The sequence below is a fragment of the Conger conger genome, chromosome 6, assembly GCF_963514075.1.
Source record: "Conger conger chromosome 6, fConCon1.1, whole genome shotgun sequence".
Taxonomy (NCBI): Eukaryota; Metazoa; Chordata; class Actinopteri; order Anguilliformes; family Congridae; genus Conger; species Conger conger.
Genome location: NC_083765.1, coordinates 63,136,770 through 63,152,162, shown reverse-complemented (window position 1 = coordinate 63,152,162; position 15,393 = coordinate 63,136,770). Strand labels below are relative to the sequence as shown.

The window sequence follows — 15,393 nt, the reverse complement described above, 5'->3', positions numbered from 1 at the left end:
AGTCCAAAAACCAGGCAGAGATCACAAACCAGAGCAGACAGAATTACAGGGGTAGAGGCACGGGGGTCAAGGCACGAGGGGGGGGGGGGGGGGGGGGGGGGTGAGATGAATGACAGGAGAGACAGGTGAGATGAATGACAGGAGAGACAGGAAGGAAGTCCATATATGGTGTGGGAGGCGGAGACACTAAATGGGTGAAATGAATGAATGAAGTGAGAGAACCGACAGACGGACTACGGTGAGCACAGAGGGTAACAAGGAATGAAAACGCTAAGAACTTAGACAAAAAATACATACAGAAAAACACATAACCTGACAGATACTAATCTTTGCAGATGTTGTCCAAAAGACCAAGCACTGACAATGCTCCAGTTTCTGAACCAGGGGTGGGCAGAGGCCCGATTTCCTCCAGGGACAGAAGTGAGAAGCAGCACAAGGTGCAAAATGGACCCCACCCGCCTCAGCTGCACCCCACATCTTGTGTTTGGAGCCAGGAGACACAGGCCTTCTGACCCCAGCGCGGCAGGCCAGGAGACACAGGCCTTCTGACCCCAGCGCGGCAGCTCCAGACGGATGACTAACCCTTGCGTCACATTGGCACAGATAATCTTTGACTGACCGCAGCACTGTGATCAGCCGCTGATCAATCAAGGCTGCTTGAACAACAGGCTAATGAGTTAACCAAGCGCCTTCTTCCAACAGCCCTGGGAGATGAAGTATCAAAGTGTTACACAGGGCTGGCTCACTCATTGAAACCAGACGTTCCTTCTCAGTGTCTCATCTGAGTCTTTTGTTGTTTACGATCTAGAACAGGAAGTTGTAACCAAGAATAAACACAAACAGAAAATATGATCGTGTTTGTACTGTGGTCGCATGCTATCATTAGAAGACACTACAAATGTCATCAATGAGGAATTTGAAAGACAACAGACAGAACAGTAAGAACTCAGAATGACATAATTGTCTACAGTGGATTTGTGTTTTCTATCCAGTGAAAGCTTTGAAAGCTTGAAGTGTAGGACCAATAAGTTTAAAAAAAGAATACACTCAGTGAGCACTTTATTAGGTATTTATTCAACTTATTTTTTAGACTTATTAAGTCTTCTACTGCTGTAGCCTATCCACTAAGAGGTATGATGCGTTTTGTGTTCAGAGATGCTCTTCTGCATACCACTGTTGTAATGTGTGGTTATTTGCGTTACTGTCACCTTCCTGTCAGCTTTAACCAGTCTGGCCATTCTTCTTTGATGTCTCTGATTAACAAGGTGTTTCTGCCTGCAGAACTGCTGCTCATTGGATTTTTTAATGTTTTTGCACCATTCTTTGCAAACTCTAGAGACTAGTGTGCATGACAATCCCAGGAGATCAGCAGTTTCTGAGATACTAAAACCACCGTGTCTGCCACTAACAATCATTCCACGGTCAAAGTCACTTAGATCACTTTTTTTCCCATTCTGATGGTTGATGTGAACATTAACTGAAGCCCCTGACCCGTGTCTACATGATGAAGTGCTGTGAATGTTGAGTTTGCCGTTTTAAGCTGCACGCTATGTGCGTTAATGAGCCTAATGAAGTGACTGATGTGTGTGTGCGCTCTTACGGGGGTATCATTTCAGGACAACATGTGCACCGATTTCATTAATTGTTGACTAAATTAACATGAAAGCTGTTGTCTGTGTGAACCCATGGGCTGAAAGCCATATTTTAGTTATTCTCAGCAGTTTCAAACCAGAATAATGAGTAACTTACTCCCATAGGGAACTCAGAACAAATACAATGCAAAACACGCAAATAGAGGCCTCTTTGTGAATAGAAATACAGGACATTTCCGTATCTTTTCACAGATATTAATGTCTCAAGGAATGTTTTTTCTGTATTGCGACTAATAACGTGTTGGAGCAAATTTTGAACACAATTGTACTGCATAGAGAACCTCCACCTGTACTCAATTACCATGTTTAATATTTAACCGACAGCTGTGTATGGTTGCCAAGACCAGACAATGGGAGGCTACAGCAAAAGCCTATGAAATGTGGGAAAGTGATATTTAAAAATTGTTTTCCCTTTTAATATTTAAACCTCAGCTCCTGACCGACTGCCCGAGTGGAACGGTTGATTTGGTTAATGATGTGCAAATTGTGTTAAACACTGCCAATCAACTCCAGCGTCATCAGAAGACAAGGAATACTCACTGTACCCGAGCACCATTTCACGGGACTACAATTTTCCGTTGAAAAGCAAAGTCGAAGTCTGCAATGGCGTTCCGGGAGTCCAGAGAAAGGACCTTCTGGGCCGCAGACTACGCTGTGTTTGCGGCCCTGTTCGTGGTCTGCTCAGGAATAGGGATCTTCTTCGCAGTGAAGGAGAGGAAGAGGGCGACTTCGCAGGAGTTTCTGGTGGGAGGAAGGCAGATGTCCTGTGGCCCCGTGGCCCTCTCTCTCACCGCCAGCTTCATGTCGGCGGTGACGATCCTGGGAACCCCCGCCGATGTGTACCGATTTGGGGGTGGCTTTATTTTCTTTGGCATTGCCTTCCTGTTTGTGGTGATATTCTCAGCTGAGGTTTTTGTGCCTGTTTTCTACAGGTCAGGAATCACCAGCACATATGAGGTAGGACTATGCACTGTTGTTCAACTGAAGTTCCCTATCTGTGTAAAGTATGAAAGCATGAAAATTGAATGAACCTCTAAAAGAGCTGTAGAAATGGATTTGAACAGATGGAAACTACCCCCCACTCAACCAAAATACAATGTCTATTTAAATGGAATCTAATCCATTGATTGAATTATTTTCTTTTTTAACATTTCCATCAAAATAAAAAGGCTGATAATATGCACAAGGTCAGTGACAAATGTTTAGCATTTCCAAAAATGATCATGTCGAAACGGTCTTTCTATAGCAGTTATGTAAAAATGTGTATTTTGTCTCTAGTCTATGACATTACACTCAGTGGTCAGGTAGACCTGTACACCAGCTTGTTAATGCAAATATTTAATCAGCCAATCATGTGGCAACAAGTAAATGCATGAAAGCATGCAGAGGTTCAGCTGTTGTTCAGACCAAATGCCAGAATAGAGAAGAAATGTGATGACTCTTGATGAGATTGTGTCCTGTGTGTGTGTGTGATGCAGTATTTAGAACAGAGATTGTTATTTGTTGACTTTGTGCCTACTCTTGATGGGACTGTGTCCTGTGTGTGTGTGTGTGTTTGTGTGTAATGCAGTATTTGGAGCAGAGGTTCTCTAAAGGAGTCCGAATGGCTGCCACTCTCATCTATATGGTGCAGACGGTGAGTGTCAACGGGTTCTGCTTCCGCTAATGCTATCTGGTATTTGATGATGATTTATTCGCATTCTATGTAAATGATTGATTTCTGCAATACTACGTACATGTACTGTATGTGTATGCTTGCCAAAAATATTTTCAATTGACAACCAGAGTTGGGAATTAAATACAAAGCATGACGTTTCTGGACGTTTCAGATCTTGTACACAGGAATAGTGGTGTACGCCCCAGCCCTCGCCCTCAATCAAGGTGTGTCGTCCTTTTGCCTTCTTTTTCTCCAGTACAGTCAAGCTGAACTTGCATCGACTTGCACTTTCAGACCTTTCTATTCCATTCTAAATCTTATTATTTAAAAATCCCAATGGAAATATGTCAACAAATATTCTTTCTAATCTGTAAAGAAAAGAAAAAATTCCCTCATTGAGAACTAGTTTAAAAACATTGACTAAAAGTTTCTTGACACTCAACAACTAGCTTTCATATTGTGTTGCGTAAGAGTGAGGGATATGCCTTCTGCTCTCTGTCCAGTGACGGGCTTCCACCTGTGGGGCTCCGTATTTGCTACTGGCATCGTCTGCACGTTTTACTGCACCCTGGTGAGTCCAACTGCTCCCGGCCTCGTGAAGAATGTTAATATTTGGAGATCCTTTCAGCGCTGTCATAGTGAAGCTCTGCAGAGCTATTTTTTGACATCACTTTCTAAGAGAGAGGACCTCCTCGAGCCAGTAGCCTGGATTCAATCTCTCAGCCCCCATCACAAGCTGATCTGGGATCAGTCTGTCAGCCCCCATCACAAGCTGATCTCGGATCAGTCTCTCAGCACCCATCACAAACTGACCTGGGATCAGCCTCTCATAGCCCCCATCACAAACTGACCTGGGATCAGCCTCTCATAGCCCCCATCACAAACTGACCTGGGATCAGCCTCTCATAGCCCCCATCACAAACTGACCTGGGATCAGCCTCTCATAGCCCCCATCACAAACTGACCTGGGATCAGCCTCTCATAGACCCCATCACAAACTGACCTGGGATCAGCCTCTCATAGACCCCATCACAAACTGACCTGGGATCAGCCTCTCATAGCCCCCATCACAAACTGACCTGGGATCAGCCTCTCATAGACCCCATCACAAACTGACCTGGGATCAGCCTCTCATAGACCCCATCACAAACTGACCTGGGATCAGCCTCTCATAGCCCCCATCACAAACTGACCTGGGATCAGCCTCTCATAGACCCCATCACAAACTGACCTGGGATCAGCCTCTCATAGACCCCATCACAAACTGACCTGGGATCAGCCTCTCATAGCCCCCATCACAAACTGACCTGGGATCAGCCTCTCATAGACCCCATCACAAACTGACCTGGGATCAGCCTCTCATAGACCCCATCACAAGCTAAGGCTGGGTATGGCGGTGTGATCGCTCAGGGGCCCAGGGTGGGGCCCAGGGTGGGCCCCCAGGGAGAGGCCCGTGCTGGAGTTTGTGTGTTTGTGACAAGAAGACAGCTGAGCTGTATAGATAAACCGAAACACAATCTTTATTCCTTTATTCCTTTATTCCTTTTTTCATGCTAAAAAAATACCTTGAATACCATATTTTCCCCATGGTTATAAACCGATAATGCATAATTTAACAACTACCTATGCTATTTTACTAAATAATTTTGTGACCGTGGGACCCACAACTTTTTCACTGACCACCCACTCCCGCCTGCAATAGGCTAAATATCTCCCACTACTGCAGAAATCCCAGCTCTATTTCCCAGCCCCCTGCTGGAGCAGACGTAACACAGTAACGTGTGAATGGCAGGTGGGCAGTGGCAGGGCACTGACGGATGCTCTCGCACACTTCCTGCTGTCTCCAGGGGGGCCTGAAGGCCGTGGTGTGGACAGACACGTTTCAGATGGGGGTGATGGTGGTGGGCTTCCTGGCCGTGCTGATCCAGGGCTGCAGCCTGGCAGGGGGGGTGCAGGAGGTGTGGCAGACAGCCCAGCAGGGCTCCAGGCTGGACATCCTTGAGTGAGTCTGGCCTCAATGAGACTCCACACACTTCATCCCTTAAGTCCTACTGTTGAGAAAATATCCATGTAAATTTATATTTGTTTACCATTTTGGATAATCTATATTTACACTGATTTATTTTTTCAATGAAATACAGAAGTTCTTGTAGGGGTTGACTTTCTCAGTTCTTCAAACCCTTGCAATTAATGTTGGCAAATAATATGCTGAGCCTGTTGAGGTTTTTTTTAAGGTTTTGCTGTATTATCACATTCATTTAGCTTACCAACAGCCTAATTGGGGCATACCATCAGAAATTACTTTCTGACCCTTTAAGATTTAAACAGAATTTTTTCAGACCACTGTGGAATGAAGGATTGAGATGAAAATAACTTGATTCACAGCCATTGATGTACGGTGGTTGTGTATTCAGCTTTGACCCTGACCCCCTGCGGCGTCACACGTTCTGGACCGTGTCCATCGGGGGCACGTTCACCTGGCTGGGGATCTACGGCGTGAACCAGTCCACCATCCAGAGGTGCATCTCCTGCAAATCTGAGAGACATGCCAAGATGTGAGTGCTGTTTCATCCCCTACACTGCAGTTCATATTATTTTTATGTCGATCATGTCACCAGCATGCTGACATTCACACTCAAACTCAGCATATAAACTAAAGAATTATTATGTTTGTTCAAATGTTGCCTGCTCGTTGAGTGCACGACATAGCCTGGGGAGATATTTTGGGCTGTAGGGGAGGTATTTTTAAAAATAGGTGCACCTTGATACACAGCCCCAGGGTGAAGTTGCCGTTAGGAGCAGATTGAGGATCAGATTGCTCAACCTCATTTCTAAATTTAACCATTGTAGCCTACAATAAAATGTGAAGTTGATCATTATTTGTGACAGTTATCGCACGTAACAAAGTTTGGAATATTTCTGGTTTACTGTATTTTTTAGATGTTAATTTTAGAGGAGTCAGCGGACTAGGTTGTTCAGTTGCAGCTCTTTTCAGGCATAGCTATGGGTGGCATTGCCATATCTTAGATGCAACTGGGTTGGGGAAAAAAGGGTGGGTAAATAATTGTTTGATACTAATCCTAACCATCCTTGTACACTTGCAGGGCTTTGTACTTAAATCTTTTGGGTCTTTTGGTGATTATATTTTGTGCAGTCATGTCTGGTCTCATCATGTATGCTTTCTACGCACAATGTGACCCCTGGTCTGCTGGACTGGTGGAGGCATCCGACCAGGTAACGTACGGGATCACCAGCTTTCTGAAAGTCTCACATTCTTATGGGCCACTCCTGGAGCAGAAAACTGCTAGTAGCATAGGTCCCAAGCCACACTTGTGAGCCATATCAAATAAATATTTTTTCAACAAAATTACTCTTGTGTGGAAAACTTATAAGACACCCACCAAAAACCAGTCTCTGTTGGACTGGTGTGAGGGGTGAGGGGTGAGGGGTCGATTAGGGTAAAACGAAGGATATCAATGATCTTGAAAAGTTCTGCTTGGAGGAATGGTCAAAAATCCATACATCTAACCTTACCACAATTTATATTTACTGCAAATTTTACTTTTTTGCAATAATTGTTAGGGGTGCCAATAACTTTTACACCTAATATTTTCAGAAATGATTTCTTAGTGTTAGCGTTCATATTGTGTGACTCTCTCTGCAAACAAATTTACCTACGGGTACAAATAAAGTAACTTGAACTTGAACTTAATAAAAAATAATTGAAACATAACAGTAAATTTATTGAAATAAAAGTATAGGTATATGGTTTTCCCACATATTTGAACATAACAGATTATTTGTGTTGCTTATTATATGCATTGTATCCTTTTTTCTTAATTTTTATAGAGGTTATAATTTTGGAGCTTACTGTACATAAAACCATTACAGTGGGTTCTCACACTTCGTCTCGAACACTTTCAGAAAATCCTGGCAGCTTCTCCAGGTTATGCTCCATCCAGATAATCTTTCCAAATCATACCATGACAAGGCTAAATAAGGTCCTAAATTTGTGTGTCTTTTTTTTTTTATCAGTGTAACAAATTAGTGCGCTGACATTTTTAGTTAATTCATAGTTTCACTGCGCTAAATGTCTTAATTCCTGACCCTTTGTCTCCAGCTGATGCCTTATTTTGTTATGGAAATCTTGGAAGATTATCCTGGACTTCCAGGACTGTTTGTGGCCTGTGCCTTCAGTGGGACATTGAGGTGAGCTTACTTAGTTTACATATCATGTTAATGCACAGAAGTATTTTAGGCAACTCACTGTTTCTAAGGCCTCACGAACAGCAAAGCATAGCTATAGTAAATATTGAAAATGTTTTACCAGGGGACAATGTTTGAGATCAGAAACACTAGCTGTTATATATATTCTGCATTCTTTCAATAAAAGACAATGGCTGGGCTGTAGGAAATGCACTGGCCTAAGTCCTCATGCCCTCGCTGTTGTGATATTTCAGTACTGTGGCTGCCAGCATCAACGCCCTGGCGACTGTAACCTATGAAGACTTTGTCAAACAGTACTGTGACCTCACTGACAAAGCTGGAACCTGGGTCAGCAAGGGACTGTGTGAGGATTCATCTGTTATTTCCAAACAAATAGCATGAAATTCAAACAATAAAAGCAATAATCACGCAAATATAGCAACCACTAGATACTGTCACTGATATCACATCACCAAGTATAGTAGTTGAATGATTTCAGTGGATTCAGTGATCACTTTGTTCATACCTTTTAACTGTTGATTCTTTTATTTATTTGGACCATTTAAAAAAAAAAAAAAAAAAAGCCTCTCTAGAAACTCCTCTCACTAGAGCACAAAATCCAAGGTGACTGATACAGTGGTATGGTTGGTTTTGCATTTCTCTTTTCAACCTTGACAAAATATGCAGGGCTTAAAGTTCTCTGGCATTTGAAGATCCAGCCAGATTTCCGGCGTACAGCTGTGTTATATGATGGCCCAGTTCAAGAATCAACAATAAAAAAAGGTACAAAAAAAGTGGTCACAGAATTTACTATCAACTATTTACTTTCCACTAATTGAGTAAATCAGACATTCATAATGCGAAGCATAACACTGAACGTCCACACATCCCCCAGGTGTGGTCTTTGGAGTGGTCTGCACCACCATGGCTGTGGCAGCATCGTTCATGGGGGGAATCGTACAGGTATAACGATCACATGTTTGGATTATATCAGGCGGAGTTAAGGGTGTATGACTACAGCCATTTCCCCTGTCGGTCCACAGGCAGCACTGAGCATCCATGGGATGTGTGGGGGTCCCATGCTTGGTCTCTTCTCCCTGGGGATCCTGTTCCCCTGCACTAACACCAAGGTGAGTCCACTCCCTATTGATCCTGTTCCCCTGCACTAACACCAAGGTGAGTCCACTCCCTGTTCCCCTCACTAACACCAAGGTGAGTCCACTCCCTGTTCCCCTCACTAACACCAAGGTGAGTCCACTCCCTATTGATCCTGTTCCCCTGCACTAACTCAAGGTGAGTCCACTCCCTATTGATCCTGTTCCCCTCACTAACACCAAGGTGAGTCCACTCCCTGTTCATCCTGTTCCCCTGCACTAACACCAAGGTGAGTCCACTCCCTGTTCATCCTGTTCCCCTCACTAACACCAAGGTGAGTCCACTCCCTATTGATCTTGTTCCCCTGCACTAACACCAAGGTGAGTCCACTCCCGATTGATCCTGTTCCCCTCACTAACACCAAGGTGAGTCCACTCCCTATTGATCCTGTTCCCCTGCACTAACACCAAGGTGAGTCCACTCCCTGTTCCCCTCACTAACACCAAGGTGAGTTCAGAATGAAGATTCTGCTGCTGCTTAGACAGGAATCGGCAGCATTAAAGTGGCAGCATTATCTAAGATTCACGTTTTTGGTTGTTTTAGTGACATCTGCATCGGAGAGTGGTAATTACAGGCCACAGGCACTAATCAGGCATTTCTTTATGCTGCAGGGGACAGGTTCCTGGCCAAAGGTGCTCCGTTAGAGCTATGGTATCCAGCCAAAACTGTGCTGTGTTAAACTCTTTTTCAATACAAAATTATAGAAGAATGTAGACATGTGTTTTCAATAACTTCTGATCAAGAGCCTGGTTGGAACAAAATGCAACGCTACAGCTAATTGATTAGCATTCCACAGAGCTTTCAGTCATAGCTGGCAATGGTGCTATGGAGGTGGGCCTCATCATGGCACGAGAGCTGCTGTTCTAATGTTCGTGTGCCCTCCAGATCTGCTACCCCGTAGTGGTTATATTTCAGATCTTATGCAAAGTCATTTTGGCCCAACAGGAATGAAAACAGTGAAATATTGGTGTGAATGACCCAAGCTTATTTGTTCCAACCATTATGAAAATATATTATAAACCCTGAAAGATTACTAACTAATAAGCTGAAATTACTTTAGAAAAAATCATATTCCAAATATTTACAAGGATACAAGGAAAACTATATTAGATGTCTCCATAAAAATAGTATTTCAGTTGAATACATGTCAAGGATATCTGTACACATTTTCAAGCATTTATTTATTTATTTATTTATTTTTGTAACATAAGATTCAGAAATGCCTTGAATGAAGATGGCAGTGTGAAGATAACAAATCTGGCAGGCTGAATCCTACTGGTGTTCTTAAATGGGGTGCCAGTAGCTACCAAATTTAGAATTTATTTGAAATGACAGGAAATGTTATGACAAGCAATTCAACCAGTTAACCAACCATGAATTGTGGACTCAAAAGGATGCCATTTTAATACTGGATATAAGGTTTCCGATCTGTAACACAGAACATTTTCTCTTTCACCAAAAAAAAAAAGTTTTCAAATCATGGTATTTGCAAACTAGAGCTGTCCATCCATCCATCCATTATCTTTACCCGCTTATCATGAACAGGGTCCATCCATCCATTATCTGAACCCGCTTATCCTGAACAGGGTCCATCCATCCATTATCTTAACCCGCTTATCCTGAACAGGGTCCATCCATCCATTATCTGAACCCGCTTATCCTGAACACGGTCCATCCATCCATTATCTGAACCCGCTTATCCTGAACAGGGTCCATCCATCCATTATCTGAACCCGCTTATCCTGAACAGGGTCGCAGGGGGCTGGAGCCTATCCCAGCATACATTGGGCGAAAGGCAGGAATACACCCTGGACAGGTTGCCAGTCCATCGCAGGGCACACACACCATTCACTCACACACTCATACCTATGGGCAATTTAGACTCTCCAATCAGCCAGACCTGCCTGTCTTTGGACTGTGGGAGGAAACCAGAGTTCTGCTAGAGCTGTGTCACATGTAAATCCAAGTTAGTGAATATTGAATGTACAAATTAGAACAGGACGCAAATACAGGATGCAAATCCAAACTGAGAATCAGCAGCTCTACAATTATTCTGTTGCTTGGCCAAAAAAAAAGAATTTGGGAGTGGAAAGTAGGAATGGAAAAACATAAATAATTTGAGAGGGAGAGACAAGGGAATAGTGAAGTCTGGTTTATGAAATGGAAATACACACATATTTTTCACAGGTTCATTCTGGGATCTTAAAAAAAAAAAAGTCTAATTGACCCTAGCCACTTTTTTGAATGACGCATTTTGGGGAGAATTACTAATGTTGATCTGGGACTTATTCATGTTTTATTTCCATTTCTCTGCCAGTTGCTTCTCCCAGGTCCACGCTTCACGTACATTGGCAGATTGTTTGTTGCCTTTATTTGTCATTGACTGAGTGTACACTCAGTGAGCATTTATTAAGTATTTATTAGACTTATTTTTTTAAACTTCTACTGCTGTAGCCTATCCACTTAGAGTTATGATGTGTTGTATGTTCAGAGATGCTCTTCTGCATACCACTGTTATAATGTGTGGTTATTTGCGTTACTGTCACCTTCCTGTCAGCTTTTACCAGTCTGGCCATTCTCTTCTGTTGTCTCTCATTAACAAGCCGTTTCTGTCTGCAGAACTGCAGGATTTTGTTTTTGCACCATTCTTTGCAAACTCTAGAGACTAGTGTATGTGAAAATCCCAGGAGATCAGCAGTTTCTGAGATACGCAAACTACCCACTAACAATCCACTAACAATCATTCCATGGTCAAAGTAACTAAGATCACATTTTTTCCCATTCTGATGGTTGATGTGAACATTAACTGAAGCTCCTGACCCGTATCTGCATGATTGTATGCATAGCACTGCTGCCACACAATTGGCTGATTAGATAATGAATACTTATTTACTTATACTTATTCGCAGGAATAAGTAGGTGTAATAAAGTAAAAAATGTTCCTCATAAAGCTCTCAATGAGTGTACGCAAAAAGCAACCTAAAACATCAAAACCAGCTAAATAAAGCAATATTCCAATATAAACACTATTATTGGTAAGCTTGATAGTATTTAAAGTTTATTTAATACCAGGTGTACTCCAGTATGCGGAGAATGGTGCAAAAAACTTTAAAAATCCAGTGAGCAGCAGTTCTGCAGACAGACACGCCTTGTCAATGAGAGAGGTCAGAGGAGAATGGCCAGACTGGTCAAAGCTGACAGGAAGGTGACAGTAATGCAAATAACCACACATTATAACAGTGGTATGCAGAAGAGCTGAACACACAATGCATCAACCTCTACAGAACCAAAAACTGATTCACTGATTCAATACTTTTTAAAATGAACTACCATAGCAGCAAGTGTCATTAATTTCCAAGGCTGCTGAATATCTTTCTAGGGGGCTGCAGGGGGCCTGGTCCTGGGCATCACTCTGTCCTTCTGGGCAGGCATTGGGGCCTTTATCTACCCCGCTCTGGACAGCAAGACCCGACCCCTGCCTCTCACCACCGGGGGATGCACTGCTCAGAACAGCTCCACTGTTAACACAACCGTTCCACCACTGACATCCCAAACCACATCGCTCAGGTAGGAACGGTAAACCCATAAAAATATGCTTTATTTCGGGGCCATTACACTTCCGAGTTTGTGTTTTTGGACGAAATTCTAGGAAGTTCTAGGAAGGCATGGCCTGATTCCTCTGGGAATGCATCCTGGCCACAGGGAGAGAGCAGTATTGAGGGCAACAGGGGGTGGTGATCGACCCTGTGGTGGTCTCGTGCTGGCAGCCCCTATAGGGAGGACGGGGTGACAAACTCCGGCCACTCCCCTGGAGAGCAGATCAAACTCCGGCCGCTCCCCTGGAGAGCAGATCAAACTCCGGCCGCTCCCCTGGAGAGCAGATCAAACTCCGGCCGCTCCCCTGGAGAGCAGATCAAACTCCGGCCGCTCCCCTGGAGAGCAGATCAAACTCCGGCCGCTCCCCTGGAGAGCAGATCAAACTCCGGCCGCTCCCCTGGAGAGCAGATCAAACTCCGGCCGCTCCCCTGGAGAGCAGATCATACTCCGGCCGCTCCCCTGGAGAGCAGATCAAACTCCGGCCGCTCCCCTGGACGGCAGATGTGCCACGGGCCAGAGCAGCAGGGCTGTCTCCTCCAGGAGCACCTCAGACATTTTCCAGACTCGCACAGATGTTTTCCTTCGACTAAAGGAGGCTTTCCATAGACTGATGGACGTTTTATTGAAACGTTTTCCTGAGATGTCAGTTCAGGGCTATCGTACCCCCGGTACTTTGCCTGGGGTCAGCTGCGTAGTTTCTGCTACTTGACTGCCAATAGCATTGTGGAGAAGATTAATTCATCAGGTGCTTCTTATCTTTAGATCTTAGCCGATCTTTAGTGTGAGTTTGTTATCTGCGTATCCCTGTCTGTTTTCAGGCCGTTGCTGGCGGACTACTGGTACTCCATGTCCTATCTGTACTACAGTGCTGTGGGCTACATCGCCACCGTCGCAGGGGGCTTGCTGATCACCTGGCTCACAGGTAACGCCATTACACACTCTTCAATAGACATGAACCGTGTGGCCATGTTGAGGAGTAAGTGTTTTATATCGAGGCTCTGATCTGATATGCAACAACACAGAGGTCAGAGTAGATGATTGAGCAGTCTCACACCACACTGAGCTACAGTGCTTTCCTGTTTCATTTGACGCTCCTCCCTCAGGTTTTTCTGCAGTATTTTGGGGTTTTTCCACAGTACCTACTTGTTGTTCGCACAACCACCACCAGGTGGCACATGTGAGCACTCTATGCCACAGCGATCCGATGCACTTGCAGGTGCCGACAGTAGGGGGGCAGCAGTGCCCTTTTTCATCATGAGGTGCTTGCATTATCATATATGAGCTGAAAAGTCTGTTTCCGGAAGTAAACACGTAACAAAATACTCGCTGGAGGGAAACAGACATTTGAATCATGGTTATGTTTTGTTTCTGTTTATACACAACCCACATAAAAAGTTGTAAACACAGATTTTTTTTGTAAGGGACGCAAATTCTGTCTTTGTGGACCGGCTACAGCAGCATGTTCTCCGTTGCTAGGCTCCGTTGCTGAGGAGGTGAAACCCTGGCTGATACGACCAGTTTGTGACCTCTGCTGCTTCTGGTCTGAGGAGTACAAGAGGATGTGTTGGTGCGGGGTGGATCATAAGGAGGACAGCCTGGTAATACTGCCAACATGCACATCTGTACACACACAATATGACACACTGGGTGACACCTTTAATTAATAATGAAATCACATTAAATCTTGTCACAAAATCTAGTCAATTGCACAATAAAGAATGAACCATGATTTCACAGTGCATAATATCAAAAATAAATGAGAAAATATACAGTGCTGTGCAGATGTCTTAGGCATATTATATATGTTTTTTTTTGTGTGTGTTAGTATAAAATAACATATTTGAGATTTCCAAATATTCATTTTCCAAAAGATTTTATTTTACAGAGGCATGTTTGTATTTAATTTAAAAAGTAACATATTACTGTAAGCAATGAACTACTTTTTACATAAAAACTTGATCTAAGCGGTCTGAGATCAGAAGCAAGGAGCCAACCAAATTCTGCAGAAGAACTGTGGCAAATTCTCCAACATGCTTGGAACAACCTCCCTTCTGATGGTCTTAGCCAACACTATCCAGCAGTTCTATATCTCAGAGAAGTGATGCAGTTTTAACGCCAAAGGGTGGTCACAAAATATATTGATCTGATTCAGTTTTGAACTATTCTGCCAAATTACTAATATGTACGTTTATTTAGGACCTTTCATTGAATTATTTTTGAAAGAATCTTACCTATACAGAATGTTATATAGGTGCCTAAGACTTTTGCACAATACTGTATATAAAAATATAATTCAGCTCACCATCATTGGGCTATACTTCCATCTGTTTTCTACTTTTAGGATTTGGTCCACTCAGAGGAAAGACCCCCAGACCATGAGATGGACCCTGTGGGACCAGGAGAGAGATACGACCTGCAGAAGACATCCTACATCAACGCAGAGTTCATAAAGGACATACATCTTTGAGACGGGACATTGAGTCAGGCCACGGTTCTTCACTCAAAACAGAATCCCTAGTATATGAAAAAGACTGAATTTAAGTAATTGAACGTTTGTCCCCTGAAGAGTTAATAATGGGGGTGTTTCACTGCCTATGAGCTGCAAGGATCTTGCCACACATGATTAGGTCTTGCATTATGTATCAAGGTCTACTTTGGTGTACTCCATAAAGTACAGAATCTTAACAAAAATGTTGTAAACATAAAAAAGTTACTCGCACACAGAAAACATACACTATAAATCAGTAATAACACAACTCCAACAAATCTGTATGGGTACCAAATTATTAATACCAAAATTATTCTCATTCTCAGTTTCACAGAGTGATATAGCAAACCAAACACCTGATTTATGACTGACAAGTCATTAATCATGATTAAGGATGGGTATTAATAAGGCTGGGTATTAATAAGGCTGGGTATTAATAAGGTTGGGTATTAATAAGGATGGGTATTAATAAGGCTGGGTATTAATAAGGATGGGTATTAATAAGGATGCGGCGGCACGGATGGTGCAGTGGGTAGCACTGCCGCCTCACAGCAGGGAGGTCCTGGGTTCGAATCCTCGTCGGCCAGGGCCTCTCTGTGCGGAGTTTGCATGTTCTCCCCGTGTCTGCGTGGGTTTCC

At 43.4% G+C, this 15,393-nt stretch overlaps 1 protein-coding gene across 1 annotated transcript; it reads left to right on the top strand.

Annotated features, from left to right (window-relative positions):
• The first annotated feature begins 2,255 nt into the window (after nt 1–2,255).
• slc5a12 (solute carrier family 5 member 12) lies at nt 2,256–14,734 on the top strand. The gene is made up of 15 exons (XM_061246998.1): nt 2,256–2,609; nt 3,223–3,288; nt 3,482–3,533; nt 3,813–3,880; nt 5,157–5,311; nt 5,724–5,864; nt 6,414–6,543; nt 7,430–7,518; nt 7,770–7,879; nt 8,411–8,478; nt 8,559–8,645; nt 12,050–12,237; nt 13,086–13,189; nt 13,744–13,865; nt 14,609–14,734. The coding sequence occupies exons 1-15, from the start codon at nt 2,256–2,258 to the stop codon at nt 14,732–14,734; spliced, it is 1,860 nt and encodes a 619-aa protein (XP_061102982.1).
• Nucleotides 14,735–15,393: the final 659 nt, after the last annotated feature.